Source organism: Callithrix jacchus, chromosome 7 (assembly GCF_049354715.1).
Source record: "Callithrix jacchus isolate 240 chromosome 7, calJac240_pri, whole genome shotgun sequence".
In the NCBI taxonomy this organism is placed as follows: domain Eukaryota; kingdom Metazoa; phylum Chordata; class Mammalia; order Primates; family Cebidae; genus Callithrix; species Callithrix jacchus.
Genome location: NC_133508.1, coordinates 146674623 through 146699484, shown reverse-complemented (window position 1 = coordinate 146699484; position 24862 = coordinate 146674623). Strand labels below are relative to the sequence as shown.

Below are 24862 nucleotides of genomic sequence, written 5' to 3'. Positions count from 1 at the left end.
GAAGCTAGGGGAAGATGTGAGGGTGGCTCTATGACAGCCCTGTCAACAGGCAAGTTCTCATGGCTTCCCTCAGGGCCACTGCTCCTGCTTGAGAAAAGCGTAACTTCAGGCAGTGACCTTCACAGACTATGCAAATAGCCCCCCAGAGCCATGCTCTGCACGATCTGAACAGCCCAGTGGCCTTGCACCCCTAATTCACCTAGAGCAGACTTCAGCCCATCCCTGAGACAGAACCCATCGCAGTGTGGCAGGCAAGGGCAGCCTGTTTACTTCAAAAGGAGCGGCTTTTATTTTTTGACTGCTTCTGCCTCCTTGGGGTGAAAGCTCACTGGTGCCAGAATGAACTCAACCCAAGGTACCTGTAATTTGTAGTTTTGTGTATTTGTTTTATAAAAACGCAAGGTAGAAAGTTGGCCCCAAAAGAATGAAAACAGAATAAAAAATGTCTTTGGAGTCTTGCCTCTTCCTGCACCAGAGGAAAAGCAGATAAATTCTGGGAGGAAAAACCCTCATGGTCATGGCAACAACCTTTTTCTGAAGCTCAGCCGTGGTCAGCCACATGGGAGCACGAGAGCTACGAAGGCAGCGGGTGCACAAATCCACCGCCCAAACCACACACATAGAGCTATTACCGACCACGGAGCTGACGTGAACAAGAGTGTGGTAGAGGGTGGTGCTTTACACAAGTATCAATGTGCTTTTGTCTTCCAGAAAAAATCTTCACGCTTTCAGGACCTACAGCTCAGACCTTGCAACACCCTCGCCCCATTTCTACTCCTGCAGGAATTCTGGAAGCAAATCCTTAGATGACTTTGATAGCACTGAAGAAACAGAATCTAAGGTGAGGACTTAGAAAATCATTCAAGAATCCGTGCAGCTCGTAGTTTGATCTTGATGACCAAAGAACTGACAGCTCTGAAGTTATTACAGTATCAGGGCTTCAGAAAACGCTCTGCTAAAGACATATGCTCAGTACTAAGCTAAAGACACACAGCCTCAGCAGCTGCATGGTCTGTATTATTCCTAAATTGGTTCCAAGGGAAATTTCCTGGAGAAAGTGATTTGTGGCTGGTGCCTCAGCTACAGGATATCCCTGGCCCGGGCTTGAAGGCACTGGGTCTGTTCCAGTGACACTGTGATCAGGGTTGCCAGTGGTTTCCTATTTCAAGTCACTAACTCGAATCCCCAGTCCACTTTCAAATGTTTACACACGCATGCGCTGTATCCCTGAGTACCCTCTCAGTGGTTATAGCTCCCAAATCCCCATCAATGGCCCCTAAGAGCTGTTCTTCTATTCTTTCTCTGCGGCAGGGAAACAGCCCAGCTGGCGGCTGACCTCACCCTCTGATTCATGCCCATCAGTCACGTGCTGATCTTTTTTTCAATCCCTTTCCCTAACAAATATATTCCATCTCAGACTGGTCTCCTAGGAAACCAACCCTCAAAAACAGAAATAGACCAAGTGGAAAATAGGAATGCTCCAAAAATTCCACCTTGTAATGTTTAATGAGAGAACCCAATGAGCAGAAACAGCACTTAGTTTATGTAATTAAAATGTGTGGACTTTTTCTCTGTAGAATCTAAACTCGGCTTTGGATCATGCCCTAAGGACAGCAACCATTTTGAAAGAAACTACAGATCAAATGATTAAAATGATTGCAGAAGACCTTGCTAAAGCACAGAGGTGGAGGAATCGGCTGAAATACTAGTTCAATGCCAGGAAAAAGAAAAAAATGCAAAGAAAACTTGATCTTCCCCCAAAATGTATTTTGCTTACTGCACAATTTAGGGAAAGAACTTTCTAGAGAAAACACAAAAACTGTAAGAAATGTGTAACACAAAGTACTTACAAGGAAAAAGAAAAAAAGAAGGGATTTCTGATTCTTAAAATCAAAAGCAGTAAACAAGGACTTATTTTTAATAAATCTAGAAAAAAAGAAAGGACTTCTGATTCTTAAAATCAAAAGTAGCCAACAGGTATTTATTTTAAAATAAATCTATGTTCTTCCTAACTCATAATAAAAGAAATCAAAACAAAACAATGAGTTTTCTTTTATCTATTAGGTCTGAAAAAATGTTTGAAGGAAGCCTGTGTGAGGATGGAGGGAAACTGGTCGTCTCATAGGCTGTTGGCAGAAATGCAACCTTTTTGGGAGACTATTTTTTAGTATCTACCAAGTTCCACAAATTCTAAATCATGTGCCTTCAGAGCAGCAATTCCACCACTAGGAATTTCCTTTATATACAAGTCATACAATGTTGCATGATATATGTAGAGGGAAGGCCACTGGAGCACTGATGGTAATAACCCCAAGGGGGAACTAATCTAAATACCTCCTGTGATGATTCATAAATGACAATACTTTGTAACCACCAAAAAGAATGAGGTTGGATTATCTGCAAAATAGTGAAAGAAGCAAGATGCCTAAGCATATATATATGTTACTTCTAACCTCATTTGTATATATTTTTAAAGAGACAGGGGTCTTATTATGTTGCCTAGGCTGGACTTGAACTCCTGGGTTCAAGCAATCCTCCTGCCTTAGCCTCCTGAGTGGCTGGGTCTACAGGTAAGCACCGTACCTGGCTCTTCATTTGTGTATTCTTTTTTCAAGGGTATACATATTTTCAGGAAAGAAACCTAAAAAATCTTAAGTGAACCGCTAGTAAATAAAACTGGGAGTTTCGGGGGAGAAGGGTTTTTTTTACCTTATTTTCTGTACTATATGACATTCTTACGATATACTTATGTTACAAATCAAAATTATCTGTTTAGCGGTATCTTAAAATCAGAAATTTGCAAAAATAATAGCCTTAGATTAATAATATTTTGGAAAAGACAATTCATTAAAACTGTGTACCAGAGATTAAGTAAATTTGTAATGTTTCATGTAGACCAGAGCAGGCATTTTATTTTTTCAAAGTAAGCTTTTGATTTGCTTAAGACTGATTTATTACCTCTTTAGTGACAGAAGAGCAGGGTTTGGCTCTTTCCCCCTTTCCTGAAACTTCTGATCTTCATTCACCCCAGACATTCAATGAATGGTTTCTCAACCCCCAAGTTTGGCTCAGTGGTCAGGAGGGAGCTGAATCTGTTCCCACTTTAGATTTTTGTGCCAGTGTGGGCAGCTGCAATTTGTCTAGCTGGCTGGAGAATGGGCTGTTTTTAACTTTGGGGCTTATAAATTGGTTTAGGATACCCTGGAAGAGATAAAGCAGAGGTCAGTGTGAAAATACCTCTGACTATGGTTAAATTTACTTTAGGCTGTGGCCCTGTAAAGAAGATAGCAAGGAACTATGGGTAGTACTGTAAGAGAAAAAACAGAGCTTAAACTTGTGCATGTTCTACTAAATAAAACTTACGGGAGGTCATTTTTTTTTTTTTGGACTGAGCTCCTGCATGAGATCCCAACAGACCAAACCAAACTAGAATGGAGTCACTCATGTTAGGTGCCACATAATCAAACTGAACTTTACAATAGGCCTTTTTTTTTTTTTTTTACAAAATCCCAGAACATTCACAGTATCCCATTAGAAGGGGCCCCATCAACCTGAGCTGGCATAAGGAAGTCCCCTCTGCTACAACCCATACAAAGATACCTATTGTTCCTTTTATCTGCTTTCTTCTGCCTTTTCTGCCTATAAAACCTCCTCCCTGCCCTCAGCCTTTCTATTTCATAGACCAGACGCTGCCCAATTCATGAATTGCTAAAAAAAAGCCAGTTAGGTCACTGGACTCAATTTGTTGACATTTTGTTTTTTTGGCAGTTCTAAGAGGCTTCCAGCTTCATCACATATCTCAATTGAATCACAACTTGCTAACCTGTTTTACATGCCAAGTGTCACTATCTCATCCCCAAGTTTAAAAATCACATAATCTCTGGCTTGAAGTGTTCTTATTTAATTCATTTGTTCTTAACCTTTTTTGGGCTCATCCTTTTTTGAGAATCTGGTGAAAGCTATGGAGTCTCCCTTCCCCCATGCTCTGCCTTCTCATGGAAAAAAATAATTTTAAAAAGTTCATGGATACCCTGAAACAAATCCACGGAACCTTGGTTAGAAACATCTACCATTAATGAATATTTCTAAATCCCTCAAATTAACATTTATAGAAATTGGCAATTATAATTATTTTTGATTTAAAAAATTTGGCCCATTTCTGCTTTATCAAACCATATTCTAAATGTAATTTTCCATTTCCTTGAAGATTAGGGGTCATTGTGAGAATCACTGCAACATGACTAATCTAATAAACAGAAAAAAGGCAGGCAATGCCCTTAAGGAGTTCTAGTAAGGCACTAGGCTCTGATTTACAAGGATAACTCTATACTTACTGCTTCTGTAGTACTGGCCATCTCCTCCCTCATGCAGTTCTTTTGTGTCAATTCTTATGACTTCTCTTCTAATTCTGTTCCAGTAATAAACCAGAAAAACAAGCTTATAAAGTAAAAACAATGGTACCCCTAATTTGCTTGCTGGGGGTCAAGGGGCTCAGCATTGCCTGAAAGCAGTGGTGCTGTAAAAAACACTTGGGAGTCTCCAGGGTGCAGGGGCCTCTTAGTATTTACTCCAAGGTCTAGCTGTGCTCTGGCTGCTTGAAGCCGCCAGCAGGATGCAATGGGACTGTTTGTAGAGGGCTTTTATCGTCTTTCAGAGAAAGTTCTAGCCATCCCCTTTAGTTAACTATTAGATTTTGCAAAAGAAATCTCATCTTTTTATCCTTTCTATTGTAATCTTGTTAATGAATTATATAAAATAGGCCTAATTTGTACTAAAAACGAATATGTATTTATATTTAATAGACAAAACATTGTTTTGGTAGTAAAAATGTTTCTATAGGAGGAAGACATTCCTTGCTCCTTTGATTTTAGAAGAAATCTGCTTGCATACCAATAGGACTTACCAAGGGTATAAAGTACCTAGGGAAGAACTGAGGTGTCATATCTTACACAACAATGTGGGGTCAGGCCCTTTGGGGCTCAAATCCAAGAATTTTGTGACCCTGTGAACTCCTGTTGTGACCCTGGAGCAGTCGAGACTAAGGGTCTAGGAATCAGATAACAGGATTAATAAAGATATCCTTATTTTTTACTAATATGGTTGAAGAATGTGAATCCACTGTACTTTATAAACAAAGCACATTTCAACAGGAAGCAAAACTGTGCTTCAGAGATAGTGAACAAATGGCTTCTGTTGGTTGCAACAACAAAAAGGTCTTTTTCTGGGTCTTGAAATCAGAACCTGTAGTTTTTTTTTTTTTTTTGAGACAGGGGACTCACTCTCGCCCAGGCTAAAGTACAGTTGTGTGATCACAGTTCACTGCAGCCTCTACCTCCTTAGTTCAAGCAATCCTCCTGCCTCAGCCTCTTGAGTAGTAGCTGGAATCAGAGGTGCGTGTCACCAAAGCCAACTTTTTTTTTGTAGAGATGTGGTCTCACTACTTTCAGAATCTTCACAGAGAAAAAGAAAAAAAAAGATATGGTCTCACTATGTTGTACAGGATGGTCTCAAACTCCTGGGCTCAAGTGATCCTTCTGCTTTGGACTGTAATTGCTAATTCTATGGGGAAAAAATCAGCTTATACAAGGAATTCATGTGAGATGACCTCTTAGGATTTCAAATTCATAAGATATTTAGTAAACAAAGGGTCTCTGCAATTCAAAGTTTAACATATATGTGAAATATAGGACCCAAAGCATCCAATTTCAGTGTGATCAGGGTAAAGTGATCACTGAGGTGTTAAGGGATTGAATGAATAAACAGTCCAGTGTTTGCTGTCATCACACTCTTAGTTCCATTTGTTCCAGGCCATTGGATTAATCTAAATATCTAACCAGTACATGTCCTCACCCTGGAGAGGGAGTCACTGAGGCATACAAAGATCTCAGATAAAATGCAGACACCAAAAACTAATCCTCTTACTAGACATGTATTGTTTTCATGCCTAATTTGCAAAGAGGGCTGTTTATTGTGCCAAGCTCTTCCTTTTCACACACTCATCCACACCAAGTTAATGTATCTCTTTGTGTCTCAGTTTCCTCAGCTTTAAAACAGACATGATAATCACAGTACCTATGCTCACAGGAATATATGAGAAGACTGAATGAGTTAATAATAGAAAGCATTAAGTAAGCATTTGTATATTATTCCTTTATTATCAATACTTAATGAAGTTAAGCTAACTTATCAAAAGTTGGCCAGGTACAGTGGCTCACACCTGTAATCCCTGCACTTCGGGAGGCTAAGACAGCAGGATTGCTTAAGGCCAGGAGTCGAGACCAGCCAGGGCAACACAGACTCTGTCTATTTGAAAACAAACAAACAAAAAGACAAACCCCCAAAAATTAGCCAGATGTGGTAGCACATACCTGTAGACCTGGCTACTTGGGCAGCTGAAGCAAGAGGATCACTATGGCCCAGGAGTTCAAGATTCCAGTGAGCTATGATCATGCAACTGTACTCCAGCCTGGGTGACAAGATCCTGGTCTCTATTAAAAAAAAAAAATTAAATAAATAAAAAAAAAATCAAAAGTAGGTATATTTTCTATATAGAAAAAACTCATTTGAAAATAATAGAAGATTCAACCCACAATGAAACTACAAAAATAAGGTATTTTGACAATGTGCAGTAACTTTATAAAGAAAATGAAGATTCTGAGGGTTATAAAGATTTAGATAAATGAAAAGACATTCCACATTCCTGAATATCAAGTTTCAGCATTATAAAGATATTAATTTTTCCTAAATTAACCTATAAACAATATAAAGATCAAAATAACTTTTTTGAGAACTCAACAAAATGATACTACAATTCATCTCGAAAAATCTGATAGAAAATTTCTGAAAAATAATAGTAATTTAGGTGGATGAAATAGGGACTTCTCCCATTACATATTAAAACATACCATGAATTGAAATAGGGAAAAAGAAATGCAAAACAAACTGTAGGTCATTAAAAGAGAATCCAGAAATAGACCACAATACAAATGGAAATTTAGTCTGTGATAATGGTGGTATTTCATATTAGTTGGGGAAAGAGAGATGACCCAATAGAATCTGGTATAACATCTGGCTGTTTAGAAAGGAGTGAAGCTGGACCACTATGAAATACTCTATCTAAAGTCAGGGTTCCATGCAGGAAATAAACTTCTCTAGATATTTCAAGCAGAAAGGGATTTAATACAGAGAATTAGGTCCTTACAAAAATCATTGAAAAAGAAGTAGGAGCAGAAACTGGAGACCCACGATCATTTTACCATCTGTGACCCAAAGGACAGGAAGCTAGTGCTGATGCCACAGCATTAACTCATACCCATGAAGCAGGTGATGAGACACTAAAACGTGGAGTCTGGTTGCTACAAACAATTCCTGTCTGCAGGAGCTTGTCTACTAGTAGATGGCCTCTGCCTTCAAATCTTGACCAAGTGCACATCACTGATAGAATGTAAACTGTTCACACCTTACTTATCTTAGAGTCTGAAAAACTTCATGCTTAGCCTTTCATCCACTGTGGTATGGGGTAAGGAGGCATGGAATGCCATGCCAAGTGCTAAGGGACAACAACTAGCACACATTCTTACATTAAAATCAATCCCAGATGGGTGAGTTACCTGTAAAAAAAATACAGTGAATCTGTCAAAATGTTCTAGACGAAACCATGTGTGAATTTATAATCCTGGAGCATGGAAGGTATTTCTAAATAGCACATAAAATTCAGAAGCCAAAATGGAAAAGTGATGGATTTATCTATATTAAAACTAAAAATGGATATCCATCAATATTTAAATGCACAAATCTCTTGACCACTGCCAGGAATTTACATTATGGAAATGTTCGTGTAAGTTTGCAAAGGTAAGTACCTAAACAATGCAGCATTATTTATAAGAGCAAAACTCTGAATCAATAAAACTACGGTCTGCTGTATGACAGAACACTATGAGTAAAAGAAGTAAAAGAAGAGATCTGAAACAAAGACATTCCCTTTGTTTAACAAAACACTCCTGCAGACGTATATTATCTAACCTTATATAGAGATTACATTATTTTTTAAAAAGTCATTAGGCGTTATCTTGGTGGGAATATTATGGTACATTCTTTTTCTTCTTTGCTACTCTAATTTAGAACTTTTAAAATTTCAAACTTTCCCCTCTCCCCTACAGAAAAAACAAAGCAGGATCATTTTTTAAATTCTACATTTATTTTCTCTTAGAATGTTCATGATTATTTTTGGTTTTCTAATTTAAACATACATGATTTCAAAATTATACAAAATTGTGTTCTTTGAAGTATGTGGCAAGATAGTATACACTGTGAAATCACTCCATTTCTATTAATGACTGAATTATTTTACACGTAAAACGGTGAATTTTAGTTGAAAGAAAAGCTGCACTTATAGGAAACAATTCTATCATACATACACATTTACAGTTTTTACTTTTATAATCTCTTTACTTAAAATCTTTCTTTCCCAAAAAAACTATACTTCAGCATGAGACAGATATAAGTATCTGGTGGGTAATTAGTATGTACACAGGTGGCTGTGAAAAATCACCGACAACTCTAATATATTCTGCTCCAAAGGTGAAAACATTTTCTTTTAGAAAGCATTTGAACATTTCTTCTCAACATCTACAAGGCAGCAGCAATATTTAAATTATCAAAAATGGCAAATCCAGTAATACATAATCCTAAAGGTCCTTAAGAAATGTATTTGAAAAGCCATTATTCTATAAAATATTTACATTGTTTAAATTACATGACAGCAACATTTTCTTTCTATTTTAGTTCAACATATTAGTAAGAATCTCTAAACCCTCCAAAAAGAGAAGCTATTCGTCCTTAATAAAGGAGATTTTATCCTTGGGTTTATTCAGCATCTTTATATCATCCAACAGCTTTTTGGGTGTTAAGATATGCGTAGAACCTGGTAGGAGAAAAGAGAACTGTTCAGAGGCCAGCAGTTAAATCAGTTTTCCTTCACTTTTATAATGTGTTGTCCTTCAAACATACAAAGTACAGTAGCCTGGGGCAATTTAACAAAATTCCTGTAAGATCTACCTGAAATCTGCCTATGCTACAATGTTTCAAACCTTCCTCACCACTGAGCATGCTCAGTAACTTTTCAGAAACAGTGGCCATTCCTAGTGCTTTGTCTACTTTGTGCTATACACTGGTACACTGAAGAGCAAAACTGGAGATTACCCTATCCTCAGCACTGTAATAGTTATTGTTCAAAAACAGAGACCTATTAAGCAGTGCTGCAGGTCAAGGCTTAACACACAAATCTAGCACCTCCATGGGTCAGGAGGGTTTACCTATCATTGGCTTTGACTGAAATTCTTATTTATTTTTTGTAGAGATGGGGTTTTGCTTTATTACCCAGGCTGCTTTCAAACTCCTGACCTTAAGTGATCCTTCTGCCTTGGCTTCCCAAAGTGCTCGGATTAAAGGCATGAGCCACTAGCCTGGCCTGAAATTCTTAAAACTGAATTCCACACAGGCCTTGCCAATGTCATGTCCATAGCCACAAAAACTTCAAAATATATTTGAAGTGCAAATGTATTTGTGCATAAAAAACTATTTGATAGTTAAGCAAATGTACAGAACATACTATTTTAAAGGAGCAAGCTCCTCTTCATCAAATAAGCATATTTAAAAATAAAACTATCAAAAAGTTAACCAGGAAAAAACCCCAATACATGAGATAAAACACATTCTAAGGTTAACAATGTTTTTTGCATTAAATTTTGTCTCAAATGTATAATGCAAGATAACATTCTACATGTGTATTTTTTTGCATTTAGAGTTTGTGTTTAAAAACAGAAAAGTCTTACCAATAATAACTTCACAGGATTTATGTGCCTGAGAAACTTCATAAGCACAACGCATTTCAGAGTATGTAATCCCTCCAATTACAAAAACAATCAGCTTTGACCCGTTTCTTCGGTCTTCTAAATAATTAGCTCTGGGTTTCTGGCGAGCACTAAAAAGTAATTTAAAAAAAGTAAACATGTTATAAACATTTCCAAAGCCATAATGCTTGAAGACTTAAAAAGCCTAACTCGACCAAACTCAAACTTGCTACCAATTACACTGATTTTTAAGGAAATGACTTAACCATAATATGACTAGAACACCAAGAGTTAAGCAAGAGAGCCACATTTCAAAAACAGTTTTAACAAATCACGCATAATATGGCTTGGCATTTTAACCTATAGAGTAGAGCTAACACCCACCCCCTTATTATTTCATAATAAATAATATACGTGAGAAGTCTGCAACTTCTTGAAATTAAAAAAAAAGTACAGAGTGGCACTGATAAAGTTTTGAAGACGTGAAGAGGAAAGAGGCAAGTATTACTTTGGAGCTGATGTGGTATTTGGTTGTTCCCTGCTGGAACGGAATTCAGGAACTTATGATGGTAAGAGGTTGGCTGTTAAGAATTAGACCTGGGTTTTGATTTGTATTCTGCTTGTTTTTGATTCAGTATGACTTTCAGCAAGTTACTTAACTTCACTTCTAAACCTCAAAGGACCCAGCAATCCCATTACTGGGTATATACCCAAAGGATTATAAATAGTTCTACTATAAGGACACATGCACACAAATGTTCACTGCAGCACTGTTTACAATAGCAAAGACCTGGAACCAACCCAAATGCCCATTGATGATAAGACTGGACAGGGAAGATGTGGCACATATACACCATGGAATATTATGCAGCCATCAAAAACGATGAGTTTGTGTCCTTTGTAGGGACATGGATGAACCTGGAAACCATCATTCTCAGTTAACTGACACAAGAACAGAAAATCAAACACCACATGTTCTTACTCATAGGTGGGTGTTGAACAATCAGAACAGGTGGACACAGGGAGGGAAGCATCACACACTGGGGTCTATAGGGGGAAATAGGGGAGGGAAAGCAGGGGATGGGGAGTTGGGGAGAGATATCATTGGGAGAAATACCAGATATAGGTGATGGGGAGGAAGGCAGCAAATCACACTACCATGTGTGTACCTATGCAACAATCTTGCATGTTCTTCACATGTACCCCAAAACCTAAAATGCAATAAAAAAGGGGGGAAAACAAACAAACAAACAAAACCTCAAAGGTTGTTACAAGGATGAAATGAAACAATGTAGAGAACATACTAAGTAGGGAATCTGGTGTTGGGTAATAATACTCAATAAATAGTAGTAATTACCATTCCTCCTCCAGATTGCTCTAGATTTCCAGACTCCCGTATAGTGGCCACTAGCCACATGAGGCTATTTAAATTTGAATTAGTTAAAATTAAATAAAATAAGAAATTCAGTTATTCATCCACACCAGCCATATATCCAGTACCCAACAGCCACTTGTGGCTAGTGGCTGTCATATACAGTGCCGACACAGAATGGTTCTATCACTGCAGAAAGTTCTATTGGCTAGCACTGCTCTAGAGCATAGGAATCACTTTTTTTGTTCACAGGTTCCACTGGTAAAAATTATTAGCTTTTGTTTGAAAAGTAAATATTTCAAAATAAACACACTCATTTACAAACAAATATATATTAATGTATAAATGACCTATATGTACTGGAATATATGAGTAAAGCTTAATTTCTTATATTTTAGGTAAAAATAAGTACCCAATGGTTCATTTTGTTACCTACTTTGAGAGCCACTGTTCTGGATGACCTACAAAGTCTTGCAATATAGAATCTCATAGCAAATTTTTGTTTTCTTAGAGATGCGGTCCTGTTATGTTGCCTAGGCTACAGTGCAGCAGCTGTTGGCAAGCACCATCACAGGGCACTAGAGCCTCAAACTCCTAGGCTCAAGAGATCCTCCCACCTCAGCCTCAAGTACCTGGACTTACAGGTGTACACAATTGCATCTAGCCCCATAGAAAACTTTTAATAAGGTTCTTTTTTTTTTTTCTTGAGACAGAGTCTCACTTTTGTTGCTAGGTGCCAGGCTGGAGTGCAGTGGCGCAATCTTGGCTCACTGCAACCTCTGCCTCCCGGGTTCAAGCAATTCTCCTGCCTCAGGCTCCTAAGTAGCTGGGACTACAGGCACGCACCACCATGCCCAGCTAATTTTTGTATTTTAGTAGAGACAGGGTTTCACCATATTGGCCAGGATGGTCTCGATCTCTTGACTTTGTGATCCGCCCGCCTTGACCTCCTAAAGTGCTGGGATTAGAGGAGTGAGCCACCGCGCCCAGCCTAATAACGTTCTTAACCTAGCCTTTCAGATGATCGCTTCTACCACCTTAAAGAATGAGGTAGTGAACTGGAAAAAATTTTTTTAAATTAAAATTAAAATTTTCTTTTCCTTTTGAAAGATGAAATAGGAACAAGACACACTCTTTTTCCCAAACAAAGTCAAGGACATACTAAAAACATAAATTTGGCTTAAAAACTGTATCAACAGAGGGAAATAAGGTACGAAGGCAAAAAAAAAAAAAAAGGAGACAACACTGCTGAAAACAATTCTATTTCTAAGCTTCTGAAGAGCAATTTTAGAGCAATGGGATTATATTTAATTTGTTTCACATACATGTGAAGACTGAGAGATATAAAGATAATAATTAAATCTTTATCTCTAAATAGCACCAAGGAGCACTGATTAAAATAAGAGCAAATATGTTTTTAAATCATAGCTGAGAATAAACAAGTCAGAGAAATCTCCAGGGGCTGCTGGTAAAAAGGAAGCTAAATATTAGAATAAGAAATTGAGTTGAGGCTTGATCTGCCTTGTGGAGTATTTTCCAATCTCAGCAAACAAGGGGCCAAGCCCTGGGTATTGTGTAAGATAGAGATTGGGAGCTAACACCCTGCAGAAGGTCAGGACACCCTCAAAGGCAAGGGGAGATGCAAGGAAGCTTCTCACCTGATAATTTAGCCACATGACTGTCTCATGAGAGTCTTAGGTGTTCATTATGCTACCTTTATGGTCTGAGGAACCCCAAACTGAGAAATTAACACAAAAAAGAAAAAAACCTCTAATCTGGCAAGAGCACACCAGAAACCTGTCTGAAGGGACCTGTTCTTAATGCTGGCTACCAAAATAAACTCAGCATTCAAAATTACAAAACACGTATGGAAATAAGTAACTATGAGTCTGCAGAAATAAAAGGCAGCAGAATTGAACCCAAAGAGTGTAAAATAGTGAAATTATTAGATACAGACTACAAATTAGGTATGTTTAAAATGACAATGGACAACAAAGTAGAATAGAACCATGACAAAATAAGAAACAACAAAAAATCCAAGCATATTTAAAAAAGAAATGTGATAACTTCTAAAATGGAAAAATAGTCACTGAAAATAGAAAAAGAAAAAACAGCTCATACAGCAGATGAGACAAAGTGTAAGGGAGAACTAAAGAACTGAAACCCAAATCTGAAGAAAAATTTCTAGAGTGAAACACAAGCAGAAGAAATAAAAAAGTATAAGAAATTGGGAGACATTATGACAGAATAAGATGTTTGAACAAAACCAAAACCAACACTACAGAAGTGGCAATATTTGAAGAATTAATGAAAGATATGAATCCTCAGATTCAGGAAACATAAATTTATCCCAAAGAAAGAAAAAAAAATAAATCCTCTGATGTACACAGCACAGGGAATATACAGAACCAACAACAAAAAACAACCAGAGAAAAAAAGGCTTATTACCCACACAGGTACAAGAAGACTGACAGAAAACACAACCCCCCTACCTTCCCAAGAACTGAAGTAGAACCTTGGAAACAGCAGAATATTTTCTACAAGTGTTGAGTGAACATACCTCAGCCCTTAGAAATTCATAGCTGGGTAAGAACAATGACCAAATGAAGAAACGAACGAAACTATGAAGTTCCCGCCACTGGCTGGGAACGGTAGCGCACGCCTGTAATCCCAGCATTGGGAGGTCGAGGTGGGTGGAGCATGAGATCAGGAGTTCAAGACCAGCCTGGTCAACATGATGAAACCCTGTCTCTACTAAAAATACAAAACTAGCTGGGTGTGGTGGCACGTGCCTGCAATCCTAGCTATTCACGAGGCTGAGGCACAAGAATTGCTTGAACCCAGGAGGCAGAGGTTGCAGTGAGTTGCGACTGCGCCACTGCACTCTGGCCTGGGCGACAAAGCAAGGCTCTGTCTTGGAAAAGAATAAAAAACAAGAAAATCTTAAAAAAAAAAAAGACTACCACCAACAGACCCACATGAAAGAATACACTTCAGAAAGAAAGAAACAGCCCACACAAAAGGAGTAGTGGGCGATTTAACAGGTTCACATGCACATACAACTGAATTTAAAAAAAAAACAATAATACTGCTTATTAAATTGGGGGTGAGAAGATATAAAATGAACAAAAATGAAGTACTGTAACATTTAAGGGGTACATGGTTTATATCCAGTTGGTCTAAGGTTCTTGTATTGTTCAAGAGGAGGGCAGAGATACTAATTAATCTTAGACTTTGTAGATGCCAAATATGTGTAGGAATAAACTGCTACAAGAATAAAAACAGATAACATAATCACCAAACCTTTTGTAGAAAGGAAAAAACGGAACAAAACTAAAGAAAAAAACCTCAGTCCAAGGGAAGTGCCCTCAACACCCAGATACATATAAAAGTATAAGAATGCTCACTGCCTACTGTTTGTAATAATGCCAGTTTTGAGAAAGGCTAAATTTCTATCATGTGGAAAACAGATGAGTAAGTTGCTATACTCATATTAACTATATACAAACAAGCAGTGAAAATGTATGCATGTATCAGTTTGGGATAAATGTCACAAACATAATGTAAAGGAAACAAAAAAGTAGGCTGCAGAAGGACACACAATATGATACCATATTAAGGTTAAAAACAAAATACAGAGAGCACTTGTAGTCATGGCAGAATAAGGTGGTCAGGCAATTCCCCTCTAAGAAAACAAATGCATCCTTGGATCAAATTGTGGGGGAAAACAAAACAAAACAAAACATTTCAGGTTAACTGGAAAGCATAGGCAGACAAGAAACTGAGAAGCATTTAGTCTTGAATGCCTGCTAACATACCTGGTAGAATGGTGGCGGTGAATATGTAACCTTCTAGCCTGGGCTGCATCTAACCCTCACTGCTCTCCCAGCTCAATCAGAGAAAAATTACAGCTTTACTGCCATTGGTGTAAGACTTGATTCAAAGTGGGGCAGTGAGGGGAGTGCAAAATCCTGCAGATTTGCTAAGTGTGATCTCAACTTAAAATGGGCAGTCAATACTGGTTTGTTTATTTTTTTGAGATGGAGTCCTGTTCTGTCGCACAAGCTGGGGTGCAGTGCTGCGATCTCAGCTCACTGCACCTCTGCCTCCTGGGTTCTAGTGATTCTCTTGCCTCAGCCTCTTGAGTAGGTGAGATTACAGGCGCATGCCACTATACCCCACTAGTTTTTGTACTTTTAGAGACAGGGTTTCACTATGTTGGTCAGGCTGGTCTCGAACTCCTGACCTTGTGATCCGCCTGCCTCGGCCTCACAAAGTGCTGGGATTAGAGACGTGAGCCACTGCACCAGGCCAGGTAGAAATTTAATAAGGAAATCCCAGAAGTAAAGACGTCAAAGAAAGAAAAGACAAGCTCTCTACACATTATTAGTTGACTGCTAAACTACACGTGTGTGGGAAAACCTGAGAAACTCCAGGGGAAAAAAAGAGGGAAAAAAGTGGGGCCAGGTGCAGTGTCTCACACCGATAATCCCAGTGCTTTGGGAGGCTGAGGCAGGAAGGTCGCTTGAGCTCAGGAGTTCAAGACCAGCCTGGGCAACAGAGTAAGACCCTACCCCTACAAGACATTTAAAAAAATTAGCTGGGTGTGGTGGCATGTACCTGGAACCCTAGCTACCTGGGAAGCTGAGCCCATGAGTTCGAGGTTATAGTAGGCTACGATCCTGCCACCACACTCTTGCACTCCAGTGTGGGCAACAGAGCAAGACCCTACCTCTATTTTTTAAAAAAAAATTTTTAAAGGAGGGAGACTTAAGAACAGCATATTTTGGAATGCAATCTCTAACCCACACTCAGCTTGATCTGCAGAGGATGGAATCCATACAGGCTTCAAGTATATGAACAGATAACTGACGGATGTCTAAACTATACAGACATAGGGGCAACCACTAGAAGCTAAGATACAAAAATTAAAATTAAAAAAAAATTAAACAAGGACACCAGTGACTACAAGAGAGCAAGAGAGAAAGATTCCATAGTTTGAGTCCACACAAATTACTAAGACAATTGGAGTTGCTATAATACATTATCTAAAAGGTCAATTTTTCAACCAAAAATTAGATATGCAAAGAAACAGGAGTGTGTGACTCACACTTGGGGAAAAAAACATTCAATAGGAATTAACCCTGAGTAGACTAAGATGTTAGGGACTTCCAAGCAGTTACAAATATGATCAAAGAATTAAAATAAAAAATATGCTAACAAGTTAACAATAGGGAATCTCAACAGTCAGAAATGGAAATGAAAAATAACTCAAAAGGAAATTCTAGATGTGAAAAGTACAATAACAAATTTAAAAAAGATGAAAGAAAAGAGGGCCTCAGTAACTCACAGGACAATGTCAAACCCTCCAACTTATGTGTAACAGGAGTTTCAGAAGGAGAGGAAGGAGAGAGAAAGGGGCAGAAAAAAATTTTTAAAAAGTAATGCTTGAAAACATCCCAAATGTGAGGAAAATTATTAACTTGCGGATCTAAGAAACTCAACAATCCTGAGGTAGAATAAACACAAAGAGAACTACACCTAGACACAACACAGTTAAAACGGCAGAAAGTCAAGGAGTAAGAGAAAATCCTCCAAGAGGTAACTCAAGACGCTGTTTAGGATACAAACATATGTAGAAAAAGTATAAAGACATACAGGCAATAAACACCAAATTCAGGACAGAAAAGAAAGGGAGAATAATAAAACCAGAGTGTGATATACAGGAAGTTTGAATTATGATGATTTAGTTGATAAGCTAGACACTGGGTAGAACATTGTAACATGCTCTACGTATCTTTCTAAATGTTTCAAATATTTCAACACAAAAAAGTTATTGAAGAGGATTAAGGTCTCTGCTATGTGAAGGAAGAGTAGGTGGGGAAGGGAATACCTCTTGTTTCATGAAAATATTTTTTATAATAAAGTTACATTTTCATATTGCTTATCTAGATTCATTTAAAACAAGTTACAGTTAAAGAAAAAATACAGGACTGTATTCTTCAAAGAAAGTTGCCAAATATGAGCACCTGTGTACCATTGAAAATTATTAGTCTGTAGAATGAAAATATCATTGATTTTCACTTATAAATTTTACCTTACAGCTCCGGAACCATTCCATACTGCTGGATACTGGGAACAATATGGCCATTCTTTTGAATCTAATCTATTATCAATAGCATCCTAGGGAAGGAAAGAGTTAATTCCATCAAGAAAATTGTAAATTGCAGGACTCTTTTGCATAAAGGTCAAAACTTGCATTTGAAATTGAGGAACATTAGACATAAATATTTAGTAAAATAAGATTAGCCTTTTCTTTGAAACTCATAAATCTTATTTGCTTCAAAATTAGTGAAATCATTTACTTATTAAACCAGTATTTGTTGCATGACTCCTTCTCTTCATGTGCAGGGTTTCGATGCTGTTGTAAGGATTCCAGGTACCTTTAGTTCTACAGTGCCAGGGGTTTCTAATCATCATTCCAGTCCTGACATACCTCTAAAGCTTTGCCCTTCATAGCTACTGCTATGGCCTAGAGGTACTCAAGACAATCCAATAGGATATGGGAAGGTTTCCTTTTCATTTTATTCTTAAAAATTTTCCCTCTTTTCAGTGTTAGATTTTATGATATATGTATATGTATTAATATACTGCATACAGATTATATATTTTTAGTATAGTAATGCATAACTTATAAATAAATAGGTTCATGCTCACAGTTTTTATGGTTAGGTGTTCATGAACTGAAAAGTATGGAGACCGCTGCTTTACAGCATGGTAGTATAAACAGTATTAACAAGTGGGCACAAGGAGTGGGCACACAGTACTCAGCATCCAAGAACATTTCAGTAAGATTGCAAGAAGGGAGGAAATCAAGTTGCAGGAGAAATTCTAAAGGCCTAAGACTGTCATGGATCCAAATGTGTACCTTCTGATTTTAACATGCAAATTCTTGTTCAGGGGTTCAAGAAAGTCAATTCTTATTTTACAAATTACAAGCCATGGTAAACTGATTAGGAATATATTTAACAAAAACTATCCACGAGAAACTACTTATTAGTTCTACATCATCCTGTGAGAAAGGAAAAAAAATCCTTATACAAAATAAAGTCTACTTTAGATTTTTCCTATGTGTTTAAGCATGTGTGAATGACATAAAGTTAGCCAACCAAAACAGAAAAATCACAGTTACGCACTGTACCAAATTAGCTCCCAAAGGAAAGTATAAATTGGGGTTTAAGTTGAAGGAAAAGGGGAATAAATGGAACTATATGATCATGACTAAAGAATCAGTGTCATGATTTTATTAAGTTCATAAGGTAATTTTAAAATGAGCTCATTTTATAATTTCCTATAATTGAATAATCTTCTCTAGGCATAAATAGTATTAAAGACATGATTCATCTGACAGAAAACTATAATGAGGCTTACATTTTAATCCAAATACATTTCCAAGAATACTGGTATTTACACTTTTCTAATAGTGGTCCACATACAAATGTCATTTTGTTGAACTTTCAATCAAATAAATTAATTATATTTATGCCACATGTAGTTATTTAAATAAAGCAGTAATTTTCATTAAGCATATATGTGCTTTTAAAAATCTATTTGTTTTGAAACAGTCAGTGGTATGAGTTTGTCTGAGGTCTTTAAGAAAATAATCTTTGGGTGGGTGTGGTGGTTCACACCTGTAATCCCAGCACTTTGAGAGGCCGAGGCGGGTGGATCACAAGGTCAGGAGTTCAAGACCAGCTTGGCCAACATAGTGAAACCGTGTCTCTACTAAAACTACAAAAATTAGCCAGGTGTACTGGTATAGTCCCAGCTACTCAGGAGGCTGAGGAAAGAGAATTACTTGAACCCGGGAGGTCGAGGTTGCAGTGAGCTGAGATTGTGACACTGCAATCCAGCCTGGGTAACAAAGGCGAAACTCTGTTTCAAAAAAAAAAAAAAAGGAATCTTCAAGAATTTTGTCTCCTTCCTTGACCCCAGATACAGGCTTTTTTTGTGAAGCCTCCGAACAGTGCAGAAAACTTCCTGCCCAATACATATGCTCAAACTGACATAAATTACAAAAAGTAAAGAATATGCTAAAGAGGGCACTCAAGTAGAAGAAAAAATTTAATGATTTTTTACCTCCATAATATCTTTGATAAAAGGTGTCCATCGAGAGAGCTGGAAAGTTTCTTCTGCAGACCGATCCTTCCTTAATGGTTTGCCTTGTTGAGACTAATACAATTAGAAAAAAATATTAAAAACCAGTAATTCTATTCAAAAACAATATTCTTATGTTTCCTAACAAAGATATTTAATTCACCAGCAAATACTATATTCTGTATGATTTAAAACAGAGTGGAGATGCCTAGTTAAAAAAATCTGAGTAAGTGTGGTCACATTCCACTGAACAGTATTTTGTGCTTTAATGCTAAAATGTATTTATAATCATATCAGAAAATATGTTTATTAAAATAAAAGTATAAACTTGATGTGGCTGGGTGTGGTGGCTCACGCCTATAATCCTAGTACTTTGGGAAGCTGAGGTCAAGAGTTCAAGGCCAACTTGGGCAATATGGTAAAACCCCATCTCTACTAAAAATACAAGACTTAGCCAGGTGGATGGCAGGCACCTGTAATGCCAGCTACTCAGGAGGCTAAGGCAGGAGAACCACCTGAACCCAAGAGGCAGAGGTTGCAGTGAGTTGAGATCACATCACTGTACTCCAGCCTGGGCTACTCTCTGTCTCAAAAAAAAAAAAAAAAAAGAAAGAAAAGAAAATTGATGGTAAAGAGTGAGATTCTAAATACAGTTCTTTCAAAAATTTTTTTTTTGAGACAGAGTCTTGCTCTGTCCCCCAGGCTGGAGTGCAACGGCGCGATCTCGGCTCATTGCAACCTCCACCTCCTGGGTTCAAGTGATTCTCCTGCCTTAGCTGCCCGAGTGTCTGGGATTACAGGTGTCTGCCACCACACCCAGCTAACTTTTGTATTTTTAGTAGAGATGGGGTTTCACCATGTTAGTCAGGATGGTCTTAAACTCCTAATCTTGTGATCCACTTGCCTCGGCCTCCCCAAGTGCTGGGATTACAAGTGTAAGCCACTGCGCCTGGTCTTTTTTTTTTTTTTTCAATTTTTTATTTATGTATTTATTTTAAAGAGACAGTCTTGCTTTGGGCTGGAGTACAGTGGTGTGATTTCATCTCACTGCAGCCTCGACCTCCTGGGCTTATGTGATCCTCCCACCTCAGCCTCCTGAGTAGCTGGGACTACAGGTACATATCACCACAACTGGCTAAGTTTTTTGCTTTTTGTAGAGGCAAGGTCTCACTATGATGCCCAGGCTGGTCTCGAACTCCTGGGCTCAAGCAGTCCTCCTGCCTCAGCTTCTCCCAAAGTGCTGGGATTACAGGTGTGAACCACCATACCTAGTGAGCCTAAATTTTTTTTAATCAAGAGAATATATACTTATTTTCTCTGCCAAATTACAGTTAAAGATTATATGTTTAACTAAAATATGACAACTGCTATAAATGAATCATAAAGACAAAAGTATAAGTAGTAAATTATGATAGAAGCCATAAAATAAATTCACTAGAAAACTGCTATTTGCCCAAATTACATATGGAAAAGAAAACAAAATCTTTAATTGCTTATTCAAAATCTATACAGTGAACTTAACAATACCGTTCACATAAAAGACACAGTACATACAAACAACCATACGTACATATATGTGAAGTGTATGCACAACATAAGACTTCTTACTTGGGGAACAATGGGAACACCAAGGTAACTCCAGTTACGAATCATGTCACTGTCATTTTCTATCTTTACATTCTGGATCAACCTGTCCAAATTTTCTTCTGTAGTTCCTTGAATAGGTAAAAATATGGGTGCATAATCACATAATTGCTACCAAAATAATTTCAGGGTTTCATAAGAAACAGTCAATTTATATCTCCTTTAGTCTTCTCTCAATTTCAAATTTTCCCTTTTATTTATCTTAACCAGCTGACTTTCAGTTTTTAAGGATTCTTTTATGATAAATAGTAAAACACTTATTAAAAAGTGATTATCTCCATTACCATTAATACTGAAGATATAAAGTAGGATTGCTCTTATTTTATCACAATTATCATGATTTTTGTTCAGTAGAACTGGAAGGAGTACTCGCATGGAATCTTTCACCTTCTGTCCTTCTGCATCAGTTCCAAGTGCCAGATCCTTAATGAAAATAAAATATTGTCTGTGATCTATAATCAAAATTCATTTTTTAGTTAAAAACATCTATTATTGGAAGGGCATGGGTGGCTCGCCCCTGTAATCCCAGCACTTTGGGAGGCCAAGGCAAGTGGATCATCTGAGGTCAGAAGTTTAAGACCAGCCTGGCCAACATGGTGAAACCCTGTCCCTACTAAAAATATAAAAAATTAGCTGGGTGTGGTGGCAGGGGCCTGTAATCCCAGCTACTCAGGAGGCTGAGGCTGGAGAACTGTTTGAACCCAGGAGGTGGAGGTTGCAGTGAGCTGAGATGGGGCCATTGCACTCCAGCCTGGGTGAAAGAGTGAAACTCCATCTCAAAACAGAAACAAAAACCAAAACCAAAACCAAAAAAACAAACAAAATCTATTATTAAATCTTGTCAAATTTTAATGGAACACTCATGACATTATAAAAGAAAATATTAACATCACTTGTAAACTACTGTCTGTACAAAATACAAAAGGTCAAAAACGAATCAGAGAAGACAAAAATCATTAATCTAAACCTATGCTATCTAGTACAGTAGCCACTAGTCACATATGACTACTGAGCACTTAAAATGGGATCAGTCTGAATTAAGATGTGCTGCAGGTACAGAATATCAGAAGACTTGAAGTAATAGAACACAAAATATCTAATTAATAACTTTTTATGTTGATTATATGTTGAAATAATATTTTGAATACATAAGGCTGTCAAACCTTTTTTTTTTTTTAAAGAGACAGGGTCTTGCCCAGGCTGCCCTCAAATTCTTAGGCTCAAGGAATCCTCCTGCTTCAGCCTCTTGAGTAGCTGGGACTATGCACACACACCGCTGCACCCAACTTATTAGTAAAATTAATTGCACTTTTTAATTTTACCTTTGTAATATGGCTATTAGAATATTTAAAATTACATACAGCTTGTATTCTGTTTCTATTACGAGCAATGGTCAAAACGATTAAGGCATGATATAAAAGGCCTCTTGTAAAATGAGCTCTTCAGGATGCTACATTAAATGCTGTACTGAGAAAGTCCTGCCAACAATGCTACCCTGAAATAATGCTCCCAAAATTTAAATCATTCCTTAACAAAAAATATACAACATATTAGGAGGGACTGTTTACTAAGACACTCTACAGCTACTTGTTAATGGTAGTGGGGAATGACATATTAAATATTGCCTATGTGGGTTCCCTGCTAAGAGAGGGTCTGTGATTCTGTAACAACCAAGTTTATCCTGTAAATTTATTATGAACATAGGCATTTCTCACTCTGCACATACCTGTTCAGTTTTGCAGAGCTTTTCTATATTAAGCTTGAACTTATTCATGCAATCTTCTGCTAAGTTAAGATGAACAACTTGCTGAAAAACAGAAGGAATCAATCATTTAAGGCATTTTAATGACTTTTGTGCAACTAGTAATATTAAACTTTTTAGACAGGCCTGAAAGTAAGTATGGGCTGAGGTGAATGAAAGTAACATGTAAGCAAGGGAACAACTCAAGAAAGGAAGTAAATGACAACGTGATCTACAGGTGATACGGTTTGGGTATGTCCCCATCCAAATCTCATCTTGAATTGTAGTTTCCATAATCCCCATGTGCTGTGGGACGGACCTGATGGAAAATGTTTGGATGATGGGACTGACTTCCCCCATGCTGTTCTCATAATAACGAGTGAGTTCTCATGAGATCTGATGGTTTTATAAGCGCCTGTCATTTTCCCTGCTTGCACTTCTCCCTTCTGTGGCTTTGCGAAGAAGGTTCCTGGCTTCCACCATGACTGTAAGTTTCCTGAGGCCTTCCCAGCCATGAAGAACTGAGTTCATTAGAACTCTTTCTTTTATAAATTACCTAGTCTTGGGTATTTCCATATAGCAATGTAAGAACAGACTAACATAACAGGGGGCAATCAACAGACAGCATAAATGGGATGGAAGTGTTGAATCTGTGTTGAGTTTGACAGTAATGAAAAATAAAGTGAGAAAAATGCCCAGAAGTTAAGTTCATCAGAATCAGATTGTATTATAATATTCTCTTTATCTTTCTAAACGTTTCAAGTATTTTCACACACACAAAATTCATTGGTTGACTAGGGTACAACATGACAAAAATGTTAAGATTATTCTGATATTTGTAAGGAAGAAAAAAATAGTTTACCTGACTAAACAGCTTAAATGCCCTTAAATCTTCTAATATGTAACTATTACTTTAAAGAAACATGTAGAATAACATCCACTAGTCAATCTAGTGCAGAATTCCTTATAAGGTTGATAAATATTACTCTGTTAGGCTATTCAAGACAAAGATATAGAAAAATTTAAGCTGGAGTCAGATAAATCTAGATTATATAGGTAGAGAAGTTATGAAGCTTAGATATATGGGATATTTCTCAGACCTACAGTAAGATTTTAGAGGACAACTAATACCAAGTATTCCATAAAACCCACTGCTAAACTGAACTACAGAACTGAATATAAACTAAAACTAATTAGGCACTTCTTATGCAATACTGCTTACCTTAGTAATCTGTTTACGGAAATGGGGCATCTTTTTCATCAGCTGGGTAAGAGCACTCAATGATGTCTAGGAAAAATCAAACATTTTTTTAAGGCAAACCATGATTCAGTTATTCTATATTACAACTTTGAAGTCCTAGAGTTTTACAAATTATCAAATCTAGTGAATTTATAGAATATTTGACAATTTTTTAAAAGAAATATTCAGGAGACTTCCAGTTTCACTCACAATAATGTAGCTGATATCAACCTTATCCTCCCTCCATAAATAAATAAAATTAGACACGTAAATAAAACAACAGCTTTCAAGTAATAGATAAAAATAGCTAACAGCTGAGACAGCTGAGTGGAAGGAAAGCACCAAAGGTGATCCCTGCACTCATCTTGCCTTTCCCCTGAAGATGTTTTCCAAACACCACTGAAAGGAAATAGTTCCAGGTATAGAGAAGTTATCTCTCTGGGTGAAAAAAAAAAAAGGAGGTAAGAGCTTGGGGCTGTGAGGTAGATTTTGGGAGGAAGGGTGCTAGAGAGAAAGGAGCTAGATAGAAGATAACCCAAAAATGTCTACAGAGATTGTCCTTGGATCCCTAAGCTGTACACGTATAGGGCATAGCCCTCAAAGGTGTAATAGAGAACAACTTCTGCGTGGCTAAATGTTGGACACAGAGATTTCAGAAGGGTCTTAGTGCTAAGAAAATACTAGCATCCCCTGATCCAGAGAAGGTAAAGTGACCTAAGTAAACATCCTAAACATTCAGTCCTGGGACTATGCCTTAGGACTAAGAGCAAAAGTGAAACAAACTTACCATAACATTGTCTAACATGAAGTTACAACAGAATCATGATTATTCCTCAACAACTTAACTGCCTGCCAGA

The 24862-nt window shown here is 37.5% G+C and overlaps 2 protein-coding genes across 5 annotated transcripts in view; one reads left to right on the top strand and one right to left on the bottom strand.

Moving 5' to 3' along the window:
• The window catches only part of AKNAD1 (AKNA domain containing 1), a 36532-nt gene extending 34684 nt beyond the window's left edge, over positions 1-1848 (top strand). The window contains exons 14-15 of the mRNA XM_002751166.8: positions 712-841; positions 1578-1848. Of these exons, the coding sequence (XP_002751212.3) occupies positions 712-841; positions 1578-1709 (262 nt within the window). The 3' untranslated portion in view covers positions 1710-1848. The remainder of the gene's footprint in view (positions 1-711; positions 842-1577) is intronic.
• A 6579-nt stretch (positions 1849-8427) lies between these two features.
• STXBP3 (syntaxin binding protein 3) overlaps positions 8428-24862 on the bottom strand; it is a 75846-nt gene continuing 59411 nt past the window's right edge. For 2 of the 4 annotated variants that reach the window (XM_035252348.3, XM_002751162.6), the window contains 8 exons: positions 23988-24053; positions 22751-22831; positions 21309-21447; positions 20989-21095; positions 19363-19455; positions 17321-17406; positions 9834-9982; positions 8428-8923 (listed from right to left, as the gene is read on the bottom strand). In XM_035252348.3, coding sequence (XP_035108239.1) covers positions 8829-8923; positions 9834-9982; positions 17321-17406; positions 19363-19455; positions 20989-21095; positions 21309-21447; positions 22751-22831; positions 23988-24053 — 816 coding nt within the window. In that variant the 3' untranslated portion in view covers positions 8428-8828. The remainder of the gene's footprint in view (positions 8924-9833; positions 9983-17320; positions 17407-19362; positions 19456-20988; positions 21096-21308; positions 21448-22750; positions 22832-23987; positions 24054-24862) is intronic. The other 2 variants (XM_035252350.3, XM_078332693.1) reach the window with 1 other exon arrangement.